The sequence below is a fragment of the Coregonus lavaretus genome (genome assembly GCF_964263955.1).
Source record: "Coregonus lavaretus genome assembly, chromosome: 5".
Taxonomy (NCBI): Eukaryota; Metazoa; Chordata; class Actinopteri; order Salmoniformes; family Salmonidae; genus Coregonus; species Coregonus lavaretus.
In genome coordinates, this window is record NC_139992.1 from 77012169 (window position 1) to 77026836 (window position 14668).

Below are 14668 nucleotides of genomic sequence, written 5' to 3' on the forward strand. Positions count from 1 at the left end.
GAGGAAGAAGATTGACTGCTGGAAAAACTCACACTTCTCTGCCTTGGCATAAAGATCATTTTCCAGCAGTCGGACCAGTACCTTGCGAACCAGGGACACATGCTCGGCGCGCGTAGCGAAATATACCAGGATGTCATCGATGTAGACCACCACACCGCGACCAAGCATGTCCCGAAACACCTCGTTCACAAAGGACTGGAAAACGGATGGAGCATTCATCAAACCGAAGGGCATCACCAGGTATTCATAATGCCCCGAGGTTGTGCTGAATGCTGTTTTCCACTCATCCCCTTCCTGAATACACACCAGGTTGTAGGCACTCCTGAGGTCTAATTTGGTGAAAAAGCGGGCCCCATGCATTGACTCAATCAATGAAGGAATGAGGGGAAGACGGAAACTAAACCGTACCGTCACATTATTCAGTGGTCGATAATCAATGCACGGGCGTAAACCGCCATCTTTCTTCTTCACAAAGAAGAAACTCGAGGAGGCAGTTGAAGTGGAGGGACGTATATACCCCTGGCGCAGGGACTCGGTGACGTATGTTTCCATAGCCTCCGTTTCAGCCTACGACAGGGGATACACATGACTCCTGGGAGGTACAGCGTCTACCCGAAGGTTTATCGCGCAATCCCCCTCCCGATGATGTGGTAATTTAGTAGTTTGCGTCTTGGAAAACGCGAGCGCCAGATCATGGTATTCGGGGGGAATGCGCACGATGGGGGTACCGTCTGGACTTTCCACCGTGGTCGCACCAACGGAAACACCTAGACACCAACCCGGACACTCACGTGACCACCCCGTAAGAACCCTCTGCGGCCATGAGAAATTAGGGTTGTGAAAGGCTAACCACGGGATACCCAAGACTACAGGGTAAGCAGGAGACTCAATAATCATAAAGGTGATCTGCTCAACATGTGTCTCCTGTGTAATCATGGTGACTGGTACCATAACTTCCTTAACCAGCCCGGACCCTAATGGTCGACTATCATGTGCTCTGATGGGGAGTGGAATGGTTAGGGGAACCAATGAAATGCCTTGACGGCGTGCAAATTCCCTGTCCATAAAATTCCAATGAATTTGATCAAGCTATGAAGCCTATTGATTCCTTCTTGATGAATAAATAAAACAACATGTTTTGTTTCTCTGTAATACTACCAACTTAGCAATTTTATGAAGTTGGCTTTAACTAGCCAGCTACCAAGCCATTTCAGGCTATCAATCAAATAAGAGTAGCTTGTTTAACTACACTGAACAAAAATATAAACGCAACATGTAAAGTGTTGGTCCCATGTTTCATGAGGCTGAAATAAAAAATGCGCTGAGGAGTATATTTCTGTCTGTAATAAAGCCCTTTTGTGGGGAAAAAGTAATTCTGATAGGCTGGGCCTGGCTCCCCAGTGGGTGGGCGTGGCTACCAAGTGGGTGCCCTCCAAGGCCCACCCATGGCTGCTCCACTGCCCAGTCATGTGAAATCCATAGAATATGGCCTAATATATTTATTTCAATTGACTGATTTCCTTATATGAACTGTAACAAAGTAAAATCTTTGAAATTGTTGCATGTTGCGTTTATATTTTTGTTCAGCATGCCTGCTGGCAAGGTTGCTAGAAAATACTAAAATAGCTTAAATTATTGGGTTATTTAAGCAATAAGGCCCGAGGGGATGTGGTAAATGGCCAATATACCACGGCTAAAGTTTGTTCTTAAGCACGATGCAACGCGGAGTGCCTGGATACCGCCCTTAGCCGTGGTATATTGACCATATACCACAAACCCCCGAGGTGCCTTATTGCTATTATGAACGGGTTACCAACGTAATTAGACCAGTTAATTGTACTTTTTTGGTTCGAGCCCTAAATGCCAATCAGCATTCAGGGCTCGAACCACCTGGTTTATATGTCTGATATACCACGGATTTCAACCAATCACCATCCAGAACCTGAACTACCCGGTTTATAAGATATTATATACCAATGTTTGAAATATGCTAAATTCTCCAAACCACACCCCCTCGAACCTCACGTACTTCATGCCCCCTCTAAAATAATGGTGCATGATGCCCCTGACTCTTACCAATTACTAAACTAATTAAAACACACACACTGTATTACAGACAAACAGGACCATGCTAAACTGAACCAGACATGACTGACCTAACCTGGATTGACCATGGGAATGAGGGAAGATGTTATAGATGTTGTGTACTGTGGGGTCAGAGGTGACTGTAAATCAAGATTAGGTTCACACAACCTCATTTTGTGGGCAGTGTGCACATAGCCTGTCTTCTTTTGAGGGCCAGGTCTACAGCGACCTTTCTAAATAGCAAGGCTATACTCACTGAGTCTGTACATAGTCAAAGCTTTCCTTAATATTGGGTCAGTCACAGTGGTCAGGTATTCTTCCACTGTGGGAATTTTATAATAATATAACTGAAAAAGTATCATATGTAGTTCCTTGCAATAACCCTCTCTGAATTTTAAATATTTTTTCTCTCAAAACTGTGATTCCCAAAAAAAGGTGTCTCGAGATTTGGTCAACTCCGTCAGATTTGTCTAAAATCCTAAATTAATCAATTAATCAAGAATGAGCAACGACCCCTTCTTCATCTCATTACATGTAGTGCAACAAGACCAGTCATGGTCTGTTGAGTTCTAAACTTTGAATAGATTTAAATAAACAATAAAACATATTTGAATAATATAATGTTAGAATGAAACTATTTGTTGGACAATAAATGTAAAAATGAAATGCCTTTTATGATGTCTGATGGAGTTGACATAAATCCAGTTAGTAGGCATTTTGTGAAACATTTTTAGAATTAGGAGGTTATTTGAGCTATCAAAATATATATTTCAAATGTTGTTAATATTAAGAAAAATATTTGTGGAAAAAAGTAGAGTTTGTCCCGTCTTTCAAGAATCGCTGAGCTACTGTATCTATTCCCATTATCGTTGGTCTGTAGCTTGTAGTAAAACCACATCCACATGGGGGCGCTGTGATTTGTTCATGGGCTCGCCACCCGCTGATAAAAACAGAACAAAACGGAAGTAAAACTGAGAGCAGGTTTGTTTTGATTGTGACCACTATCTTTTTTGTCGTGGACGAAGCCATACTAGCTGAATACCCAACACTCAGTCTACTGAAACATGTCTAAACTGCAGTCGTTTCGTGTGTTTTTAAATGAGCGTTTAACCGCGGCTGCTGTGGAGATTTTCGGGGCAGTTGAAGAAACGGTAGCGGAGGACCACGAGGAGAATGATCGACTACGGAGGTTGCTGAGGATCACACCGGAGATCAAACTATGTAGAATAGGTTTGTATGTAGATCTACTGATAGCTACACTGAACAAAAATATAGACGCAACATGCAACAATTTCTAAGATTTTACTGAGTTACAGTTCATATAAGGCAATCAGTCATTTGAAATACACTGCTCAAAAGAATTAAGGGAACACTAAAATAACACATCCTAGATCTGAATGAATGAAATAATCTTATTAAATACTTTTTTCTTTACATAGTTGAATGTGCTGACAACAAAATCACACAAATGATCAATGGAAATCAAATTTATCAACCCATGGAGGTCTGGATTTGGAGTCACACTCAAAATTAAAGTGGAAAACCACACTACAGGCAGATTCAACTTTGATGTAATGTCCTTAAAACAAGTCAAAATGAGGCTCAGTAGTGTGTGTGGCCTCCACGTGCCTGTATGACCTCCCTACAACGCCTGGGCATGCTCCTGATGAGGTGGCGGATGGTCTCCTGAGGGATCTCCTCCCGGACCTGGACTAAAGCATCCGCCAACTCCTGGACAGTCTGTGGTGTAACGTGGCGTTGGTGGATGGAGCGAGACATGATGTCCCAGATGTGCTCAATTGGATTCAGGTCTGGGGAACGGGCAGGCCAGTCCATAGCATCAATGCCTTCCTCTTGCAGGAACTGCTGACACTCCAGCCACATGAGGTCTAGCATTGTCTTGCATTAGGAGGAACCCAGGGCCAACCGCACCAGCATATGGTCTCACAAGGGGTCTGAGGATCTCATCTCGGTACCTAATGGCAGTCAGGCTACCTCTGGCGAGCGCATGGAGGGCTGTGCGGCCCCCCAAAGAAATGCCACCTCACACCATGACTGACCCACCGCCAAACCGGTCATGCTGGAGGATGTTGCAGGCAGCAGAACGTTCTCCACGGCGTCTCCAGACTCTGTCACATGTGCTCAGTGTGAACCTGCTTTCATCTGTGAAGAGCACAGGGCGCCAGTGGCGAATTTGCCAATCTTGGTGTTCTCTGGCAAATGCCAAACGTCCTGCACGGTGTTGGGCTGTAAGCACAACCCCCACCTGTGGACGTCGGGCCCTCATACCACCCTCATGAAGTCTGTTTCTGACCATTTGAGCAGACACATTTTGCAGGGCTCTGGCAGTGCTCCTCCTGCTCCTCCTTGCACAAAGGCGGAGGTAGCGGTCCTGCTGCTGGGTTGTTGCCCTCCTACGGCCTCCTCAACGTCTCCTGATGTACTGGCCTGTCTCCTGGTAGCGCCTCCATGCTCTGGACACTACGCTGACAGACACAGCAAACCTTCTTGCCACAGCTCGCATTGATGTGCCATCCTGGATGAGCTGCACTACCTGAGCCACTTGTGTGGGTTGTAGACTCCGTCTCATGCTACCACTAGAGTGAAAGCACCGCCAGCATTCAAAAGTGACCAAAATATCAGCCAGGAAGCATAGGAACTGAGAAGTGGTCTGTGGTCACCACCTGCAGAACCACTCCTTTATTGGGGGTGTCTTGCTAATTGCCTATAATTTCCACCTGTTGTCTATTCCATTTGCACAACAGCATGTGAAATTTATTGTCAATCAATATTGCATCCTAAGTGGACAGTTTGATTTCACAGAAGTGGGATTGACTTGGAGTTACATTGTGTTGTTTAAGTGTTCCCGTAATTTTTTTGAGCAGTGTACATTCATTAGACCCTAATCTATGGATTTCACATTACTGGGAATACAGATATGCATCTGTTGGTCACAGATACCTTTAAAGAATGTTAGGGGGGTTGATCAGAAAACCACCATTTGCCTCATGCAGTGCGACATCTCCTTCGCATAGAGTTGATCAGACTTTTGATTGTGGCCTGTGGAATGTTGTCCCACTCCTCTTCAACGGCTGTGCGAAGTTGCTGGATATTGGCGGGAACTGGAACAGTCATACACGTCGATCTAGAGCGTCCCAAAAATGCTCAATGGGTAACATGTCTAATGAGTATGCAGGCCGTGGAAGAACTGGGACATTTTCATTTTCCAGGAATTGTGTACAGATCCTTGCGACATGGGGCTGTGCATTGTCATGCTGAAACATGAGGTGATTGCGGTGGATGAATGGCATGACACTGGGCTTCACGATTTTGTCACAGTATCTCTGTGCATTCAGACTGCCATTGATAAAATGCAATTGTGTTCATTGTCCGTAGCTTATGTTTGCCCATGCCATAACCCCACCACCAGCATGGGGCTCTCTGTTCACAACGTTGAGCGGTGACCCGATCCTGTAGGTTCATGCTCTACAACATTCGGAGAGTACGACCCTGCCTTACACAGGAAGCGGCACAGGTCCTAATCCAGGCACTTGTCATCTCCCGTCTGGATTACTGCAACTCGCTGTTGGCTGGGCTCCCTGCCTGTGCCATTAAACCCCTACAACTCATCCAGAATGCTGCAGCCCGTCTGGTGTTCAACCTTCCCAAGTTCTCTCACGTCACCCCGCTCCTCCGCACACTCCACTGGCTTCCAGTTGAAGCTTGCATCTGCTACAAGACCATGGTGCTTGCCTACGGAGCTGTGAGGGGAACGGCACCTCCGTACCTTCAGGCTCTGATCAGTCCCTACACCCAAACGAGGGCATTGTGTTCATCCACCTCTGGCCTGCTGGCCCCCCTACCTCTGTGGAAGCACAGTTCCCGCTCAGCCCAGTCAAAACTGTTCGCTGCTCTGGCACCCCAATGGTGGAACAAGCTCCCTCACGACGCCAGGACAGCGGAGTCACTCACCACCTTCCGGAGACACTTGAAACCCCACCTCTTTAAGGAACACATGGGATAGGATAAAGTAATCCTTCTACCCCCCCCCCCCCCTTACCCCACCCCAAAGAAAGAAAAATAAAATGCATATTGTAAAGTGGTTATCCCACTGGCTATAAGGTGAATGCACCAATTTGTAAGTCGCTCTGGATAAGAGCGTCTGCTAAATGACGTAAATGTAAATCAGCAAACTGCTCACCACTAGGACTCCATACATACACACCATCTGCCCGGTACAGTTGAAACCCGGGATTCATCCGTGAAGAGCACACTTCTCCAGCGTGCCCGTGGCCATCAAAGGTGAGCATTTACCCACTGAGGTCGGTTATGAATCCGAACTGCAGTCCGGTGAAGACCCTGGTGAGGACGTCAAGCACATAGATGAGCTTCCCTGAGACAGTTTCTGACTGTTTGTGCGGAAATTCTTCAGTTGTGCAAACCCACAGTTTCATCAGCTGTCCGGGTGGCTGGTCTCAGACGATCCCGCAGGTGAAGAAGCTGGATGTTGAGGTCCTGAGCTGACGTGGTTACACGTGGTCTGCGGTTGTGAGGCCGGTTGGAAGTACTGTCAAATTCTCTAAAATGACATTGGAGGCGTCTTATGGTATAGAAATGAACATTAAACTCTGGCAACAGCTCTGGTGGACATTCCTGCAGTCATGATGCCAATTGTATGCTCCCTCAACTTGAGCCATCTGTGGCATTGTGTTGTGACAAAACTGCACATTTTAGTGGCCTTTTATTTTCCCCAGCACAAGGTGCACCTGTGTAATGATCATGCTGTTTAATCCGCTTCTTGATATGCCACACCTGTCAGATGGATGGATTATCTTGGCAAAGGAGAAATGCTCACTAACAGGGATGTAAACAAATTTGTGCACAAAAATGGAGAGAAATGCGATTTTTGTGCGTGTGGAAAATTTCTGGGATCTTTTATTTCTGCTCATGAAACTTGGGACCAACACTTTACATGATGGCTTTATATTTTTGTTCAGTATACATAGCTAGCAGTTCTGCTCAATAAATAACATGTTTAGGCCTTCATTGATCACCATTTCAAGATGTTTTATTAACTATTAGAAAATTGGAAAACAAGGCTTTCTGAGGCCTTTGGGGCTTTCACCAAATTGTTGCCGAAAAGAAGGCCCAAGGGTTCCTGTCTGAAAGCATGCTTTCGCCTGTTCCCAAAGAACAGTTTCTGTATTGCTGATTAACTGAAGTTCAGCCCAGAAAGACAATTCCCAAAAGATGGCCCCATAGAGAAGTCAAATTGGAATATTCCTAATAAGACACGACCTTAGTCATCACCTTTGTGCACAAAACATACATTGAATTATATTCACATTTTATTTTCATGATCTGATGTCATGAGCCAGCTGACCAGGGGAAGTGTGGTTGGTTTGTTTAAAGTTTCCTGAACTGTCATTCTGAAAAGTACTTTTTATCTCATGGCTAACTACCAGGAAGTTTGAAAAGACAGGCTTTTGGCAGGGAGCTCATATACATGAGCTCGCCTTGACTGACAGCTCTTTGAAACGCCTTTGAGCAACTTGGATGCAGTGTTGCAGTAAAATCATCTCAAGCTAATTTGGTGATACACAAAGCAAATCAAACAACATTGAAATTGCCTCAATGATATCCTTATTTTTTTATCTCCCAGTTGGCATGTCTGTTGTGATGCAGTTCACAGCAGCACTGACGGATGAGTTGACTTGACAACTACGTCTGAGACCCTTTCCCGCATTTTGTTCCATGCTGACTGAAGACCTAGCTAACAACAGGATCTTTGCCATAGATGAAGAGGGTCAACTTGTAATTATATTTGCTGAAACCCTACAGTTAAATTTTGGCACCAGTAGAGTAGCTCTCTAGCTATATAAACCACTCCCCTCTGCAAACACGCCTTCTCCGATGTTGGTTACGAGGCGGTACTTATTTAAATTAGGTAAGAGAATGTTAACATTGGTGTATTAACATGAGAGTTAAGGTGATGTCACCTTTCCCCTTAATAATTAATCCAAGTGTTTGACATGGGGGATGGGACCAGTAACTTTATGATCAAACTTTATCAGTGTAGAAGCAACAGTAATTTTTCATACTTTGGTCATCATACTTTGATCTGGTTTCCTTCAAATATCATCAAATAGAGAGTTGGTCAGTGTGAATTACCTTTAACTGTCCACGTGCTCTGGCTGAGTTCCTGGTGCCTGAGCATGTTGGCATGGTACTGCCGTCTGTCCAGTTTGCACTGTGCTAGTGTGGCTGAGTTCCTGGTGCCTGAGCATGTTGGCATGGTACTGCCGTCTGTCCAGTTTGCACTGTGCTAGTGTGGCTGAGTTCCTGGTGCCTGAGCATGTTGGCATGGTACTGCCGTCTGTCCAGTTTGCACTGTGCTAGTGTGGCTGAGTTCCTGGTGCCTGAACATGTTGGCATGGTACTGCCGTCTGTCCAGTTTGCACTGTGCTAGTGTGGCTGAGTTCCTGGTGCCTGAGCATGTTGGCATGGTACTGCCGTCTGTCCAGTTTGCACTGTGCTATTGTGGCTGAGTTCCTGGTGCCTGAGCATGTTGGCATGGTACTGCCGTCTGTCCAGTTTGCACTGTGCTAGTGTGGCTGAGTTCCTGGTGCCTGAGCATGTTGGCATGGTACTGCCGTCTGTCCAGTTTGCACTGTGCTAGTGTGGCTGAGTTCCTGGTGCCTGAGCATGTTGGCATGGTACTGCCGTCTGTCCAGTTTGCACTGTGCTAGTGTGGCTGAGTTCCTGGTGCCTGAGCATGTTGGCATGGTACTGCCGTCTGTCCAGTTTGCACTGTGCTAGTGGGCAGGTGTAGGCATAGTCGTCCCAGTTAAACCGGATCTAGAAAGATGGCATCAACCACCAAATGGCGTATGTGAACGTGAGTGGATTATGTTGAAAAGAATGGTCGTCCATCTTGTACACTGTCTCCAGTTCATTTATAGCTGAGTTGCCGAAAAACGGTTAATTACTCGTGGCGTTTAAAACAACAGTGTGGCTGCGGATCCAACTTTTCCCCTGCCTTTTCTCCAGAACTAAAGGTCCCGAAGCTTCTGCGCATGTGTTTCTTTACAACAACAAAAAATTGTGGTCTCCTTCCCTTCACATTTCTCACGTTTTACCAGTGAAACGTCCATGCAGAATCTGGGCCCGGGACAATACCAGTATCGCAATATTTTTTCCAATGCAAAAATGAAAACATGAAGCAGACCAAACTCTTTGGTTCTTTAACCTGCTGTATGTAAAATATTGTGTACTATAGCTTGGAAAATAAATAAATGTGACTCTAGATGACGAAATAATGATGTTTGTTTCCAACATTAGGGCTGTTTTCCTAAAGAAGTTAAATTGGCTTCATATTTTGTTTCCTTGCCACAATACTAACGAGTATCGTGATACTGGTATAGTCCCGGCCCTACTTTGATCAGTCTCATGGGCATATACGTTTAGATCTTAATGATTTATACAGTGTTGTTTGAAGTAGTTGTTTGAAGTAGCCTACAGTGTTGTTTTGAATGGTGTACAGTGAAGTTTAGAGCAGATGGTGATATCAAACTGTAGCATAGCCTACCTGTGTATTTTGCTTAGTGGTACGGTGTTGTGTTTTGGCCACATGAGAGAAAAATGCGGTGTTGTTTTTGTCTTACAGTAACGTTAAGCAATGCTACTATCTTCGGTTCTGTTATGTAAAATACTATCATAAGATCTTGCAGACATAGATTCAGCTTTGATATAACTTTATTAAATTAGCACCTTTCGCCAGAGTAACCTGATCTTTACGACTAGAGCAGAGACTGGGCGTGAAGTAGAGAATAAACATATGCACAGAAACTTCAGGACCTTTAGTCCGGGGGGGAAAAGGACCAGAAAAAGTCTGATCCACAGCCACAGACTTAAAACATTGCACATTAGTGACATCTGCTGGTCAGCAATAAACAGCAGCTTTGATGTTCAGATAATTGATTTGAAAAAAGAAAAAAACATATAAAAACTCTGGTGCAGCGGTTAGTCACGGGCTTTGAATGCCTAAATAGTAAGAATGATGTTAGCATCATACACCCCACTTCCCTTTATTGCTTCAAAATTCTTATTTTTTTTCTAAAACTGAATCCATGCCATTATTTAGGAGGTTGTGAGTGTGTCAAAAGCTTATCATATAGCCTACTAAATTAATTATTAGAACAACAATCTGCAGATAGTGTGGTTTCACATAAAAATAAATCCAAATATTGTGCTTTGCCGCGATTCGACTCTGTCTTATTGTCAGTCTTCCAAACCCTACCTGCTGAGCTGCTGTTCAATTGCTGTAACATTTTTACAAATCTGTGTACTCTCAGATTTTGTAACACACGTTTTCGAATAAGCATGTGGTCAAACAAAGCTTCGGATGTCATTGATCAAGGGGTAATTTAAATGTTATTCAAGCCTCAGCAGTACTTTTGTATCGGATCAGACTGCTTTGAAAATGTTAAGCAAGCCTCAAAGCACCGGTGTTGTGCAACTTGGTCTCAGAACAATTTGTAGGATTTGGTATGTAAATCATTCCCCACATTTAGTATGATGTATTACATTAGGTTACATTATGAATGTCATGGCTGTCGTACAAAATCATACGAATTAGTGAAGCTATACTATCATACGTCTTACCTGGTCGTACAATAGCATACGAATTGGATGACCAAACTTATCTCTATTTGAGGAGCTATAGTATTATACGTCTTTCTCTGAGACCAGGTTGCTTGTTGCATCATAACAACAAAGGAGATTTATGGGGAGAATTGACATTGGTGGTTAGGAGAACTAATGACAAAGGTTAGGAGAATTTAGGTAGCAGGTTAGGTGATTTGGGTTAAGGTTAGGGGAAGGGTTAGCTAAAATACTACAGTTGTCCCTAACATGACTCAAAGGGTATTGTGGAAATCTAAACCCAACCCTCAACTAAGTCATGACAAACTCTTGTACTCAAATCCCACAACTCAGTTTTGGAAGATACTTTATGACCAAAATGTACCTACCGTTTTGGCACAGGAATAAATGTTTCTGACTTATATCAATGTCACATGCTGTTTTCAATGAGAGAAAAGGCAGGGTTTATGACTTTGTGGCTGTGCCAGCTAGTGACGACCGTCTAAAGGCTCTATAGATAACCTCTGCTGCTCTCTCCTTTCCTCCAGACTCCCTGCAGCTCTCTCTTGCGGTCTCTGAAGAGGAGGTTCTCCCTGATCAGCAGCACTGTGAGCAGGAGTGGAGCCCCAGTCTGGGGCAGGAGAACACAGAGCTTCCACAGATTAAAGAGGAACAGGAGGAACTCAGGACCACTCAGGAGGAAGAGCAGCTTCAAGGGCTGGAGGCTGATATCAAATTAACTCCTTCCTGTGTGAAAAGTGAATGTGATCAGGAGGACCCACTTCAGTCCTTGACTCTTCCCCAAACCCAGACTGTGGAGAACAGAGAGAGGGACCCTAAACAAGTGGATCTCACACCTTTTGTTACTGTGACCCACCTGAAGGGTCTCTACATTCCCTGTGACCCTCCAGGTAATCAAAACAATGCCTCCAGCCAAAGCTCAGCCGTAAGCATAAACCCAGTAGTACTTGACAGCAGCCCACCATTGGATCCAAAACCATCAATGGAGGAACACTGTTCCAAACCCAGCACCACGTCTAGAAAACCTCACCGCTGCCGTGATTGTGGCGAAATGTTCACTCTGAAAGCTGACCTGCAGAGGCATGTGACTCTCTACAAGAAGAGACTCTGTGAATGCCGCTTCTGCAGAAAAAGCTGCAACTCCACCTGTAAACTAAAGGCCCATGTCCGCCTCTGTCACAGTGGGAAAACCTGCACCTGCCCTGTTTGTGGCAAGACCTTCAAACTCAAAGGATATCTATCCAAGCACATGAGGATTCACACAGGAGTGGGAGAGAAACCATTTAGCTGTGGTGACTGTGGGAAAAGCTTCAATTTGAAGGGGAACCTAAGGAACCATAAACTGACTCACACAGGAGAGAAACCATTTAGCTGTGGTGACTGTGGGAAAAGCTTCATTCATAGGTGGAACCTAAGGAACCATACACTTACTCACACAGGAGAGAAACCATTTAGCTGTGGTGACTGTGGGAAAAGCTTCAATCAGAAGGGGAACCTAAAGAAGCATACACTTACTCACACAGGAGAGAAACCATTTATCTGTGGTGACTGTGGGAAAGGCTTCTATCAGAAGGGGAACCTAAGGAACCATAAACGGACTCACACAGGAGAGAAACCATTTAGCTGTGATGACTGTGGGAAAAGCTTCAATCAGAAGGGGTCCCTAAAGAAGCATACACTTACTCACACAGGAGAGAAACCATTTGTCTGTGGTGACTGTGGGAAAGGCTTCTATCAGAAGGGGAACCTAAGGAACCATAAACTGACTCACACAGGAGAGAAACCATTTAGCTGTGCTGACTGTGGGAAAAGCTTCACTCAAAAGTCTAACTTACTGATCCATGTGAAAAACATCCACAAAGGAGGAAAACGGGATGAAACATGAAAGAAAGAAAATTAGGACAAAGATCTATTTAGTCACAAGATGAGAATAAAAAGGCAGGATGTGGACAATACTCTGAGTACACGCTCATAGATAGCTGGAATAAGTCAATGAAGTCAATGAGAGAATAGTCATATCAACTGATGACTAAAATAGCAGCGCAGATGGCACTATTTTGTGAAGTGCAGAGATGTATTATAGGTAATGAATGTATAGGGAACTTCTGAAATTCTACAGATTTTGTGGCGTAGCAGAAAGATCTGCATACCCCAAATTTACAGAGAACTACACAAAGGTCCCCCAGAGAACATTCCCATGGGAAGTCCTAAGAACTAGTAAAATGAATGTCCTGAGAACGTGCTAAAAAGGTCCTGACATGGGTCTCTGTGACGTCCTGGGAACTTACAGGAAACAAGACAAAGGTTAGTGTTTAGCTCAAATGTTTAGCTAAAATGGAGTTTAAAAAATTCAGCAATGACAATATGATTACAATTGACATGACCACTTAGTACAGACTTTTCAATATGACCCCACCTGGGATTTGAACTCACAACCTCTGGATTTGGGATATGCAGATCTTTCTGCTGCACCACTAAATCTGTAGAATTTCAGAAGTCCCTACACATTCATTACCTATAATACAGTACCAGATACAAGTTTGGACACACCTACTCATTCCACGGTTTTTCTTTCTTTTTACTATTTTCTACATTGTAGAATAATAGTGAAGACATCAAAACTATGAAATAACACATATGGAATCATGTAGTAACCAAAAAAGTGAGATTCTTCGAAGTAGCCACCCTTTGCCTTGATGACCGCTTTGCACACTCTTGGCATTCTCTCAACCAGCTTCATGAGGTAGTCACCTGGAAAGCATTTCAATTAACAGGTGTGCTTTGTTAAAAGTTAATTTGTGGAATTTCATTCCTTCTTAATGCGTTTGAGCCCATCACTTGTGTTGTGACAAGGTAGGGGTGGTATACAGAAGATAGCCCTATTTGGTAAAAGACCAAGTCCATATTATGGCAAGAACAGCTCAAATAAGCAAAGAGAAACGACAGTCCATCATTACTTTCAGACATGAAGGTCAGTCAATACAGAACATTTGAAGAACTTTGAAAGTTTCTTCAAGTGCAGTCGCATAAACCATCAAGCTCTATGATGAAACTGGCTCTCATGAGGACCGCCACAGGAAAGGAAGACCCAGAGTTACCTCTGCTGCAGAGGATAAGTTCATTAGAGTTACCAGCCTCAGAAATTGCAGCCCAAATTAATGCTTCACAGAGTTCAAGTAACAGACGCATCTCAACATGGTGGTCCTCTGTAGCTCAGCTGGACCACCCATACACAAAAAATGTATGCACGCATGACTGTAAGTCGCTTTGGATAAAAGCGTCTGCTAAATGGCATATTATTATTATTATTATTATTATTATTATTATTATTATTAACATCAACTGTTCAGAGGAGACTGCGTGAATCAGGCCTTCATGGTTGAATTGCTGCAAAGAAACCACTACTAAAGGACACCAATAAGAAGAAGAGACTTGCTTGGGCCAAGAAACATGAGCAATGGACATTAGACAGGTGGAAATCTGTCCTTTGGTGTGATGAGTCCAAATTTGAGATTTTTGTTTCCAACTGCCATGTCTTTGTGAGACGCAGAGTAGGTGAACGGATGATCTCCGCATTTTTTGGTTCCTACCGTGAAGCATGGAGGAGGAGGTGTGATGGTGCGGGGGTGCCTTTTTTGTATTTATTATTATTATTATTTTTAATTTAATTTTATTTTTAATTGGGGGGGGTAGATCAGCTTTAATATTGTAGATTGATTTCAACTTCCATCAATGTAATTGTCTGCATCACTTCCAATCCCCCATATGTTTTTTTCTCTCAAATATATATATATATATATATATATATATATATATATATATACATACATACATACATACAGTGGGGGGAAAAAGTATTTAGTCAGCCACCAATTGTGCAAGTTCTCCCACTTAAAAAGATGAGAGAGGCCTGTAATTT

The 14668-nt window shown here is 43.8% G+C and overlaps 1 protein-coding gene across 1 annotated transcript; it reads left to right on the forward strand.

The window, feature by feature from the left end:
* The first annotated feature begins 3096 nt into the window (after positions 1-3096).
* On the forward strand, positions 3097-13122 carry LOC311129190 (uncharacterized protein). Its single transcript, XM_084161502.1, has 2 exons — positions 3097-3315; positions 11277-13122. The coding sequence occupies exons 1-2, from the start codon at positions 3150-3152 to the stop codon at positions 12632-12634; spliced, it is 1524 nt and encodes a 507-aa protein (XP_084017628.1). The 5' UTR covers positions 3097-3149; the 3' UTR covers positions 12635-13122.
* Positions 13123-14668: the final 1546 nt, after the last annotated feature.

Excerpts from the sequence above, each read along its gene's own strand:
- LOC311129190 (XM_084161502.1), top strand. The coding sequence starts at position 3,150 with ATGTCTAAACTGCAGTCGTTTCGTGTGTTTTTAAATGAGCGTTTAACC. Across the intron at positions 3,316-11,276 it reads GATCAAACTATGTAGAATAG|ACTCCCTGCAGCTCTCTCTT; the intron begins GTTTGTATGTAG and ends CCTTTCCTCCAG.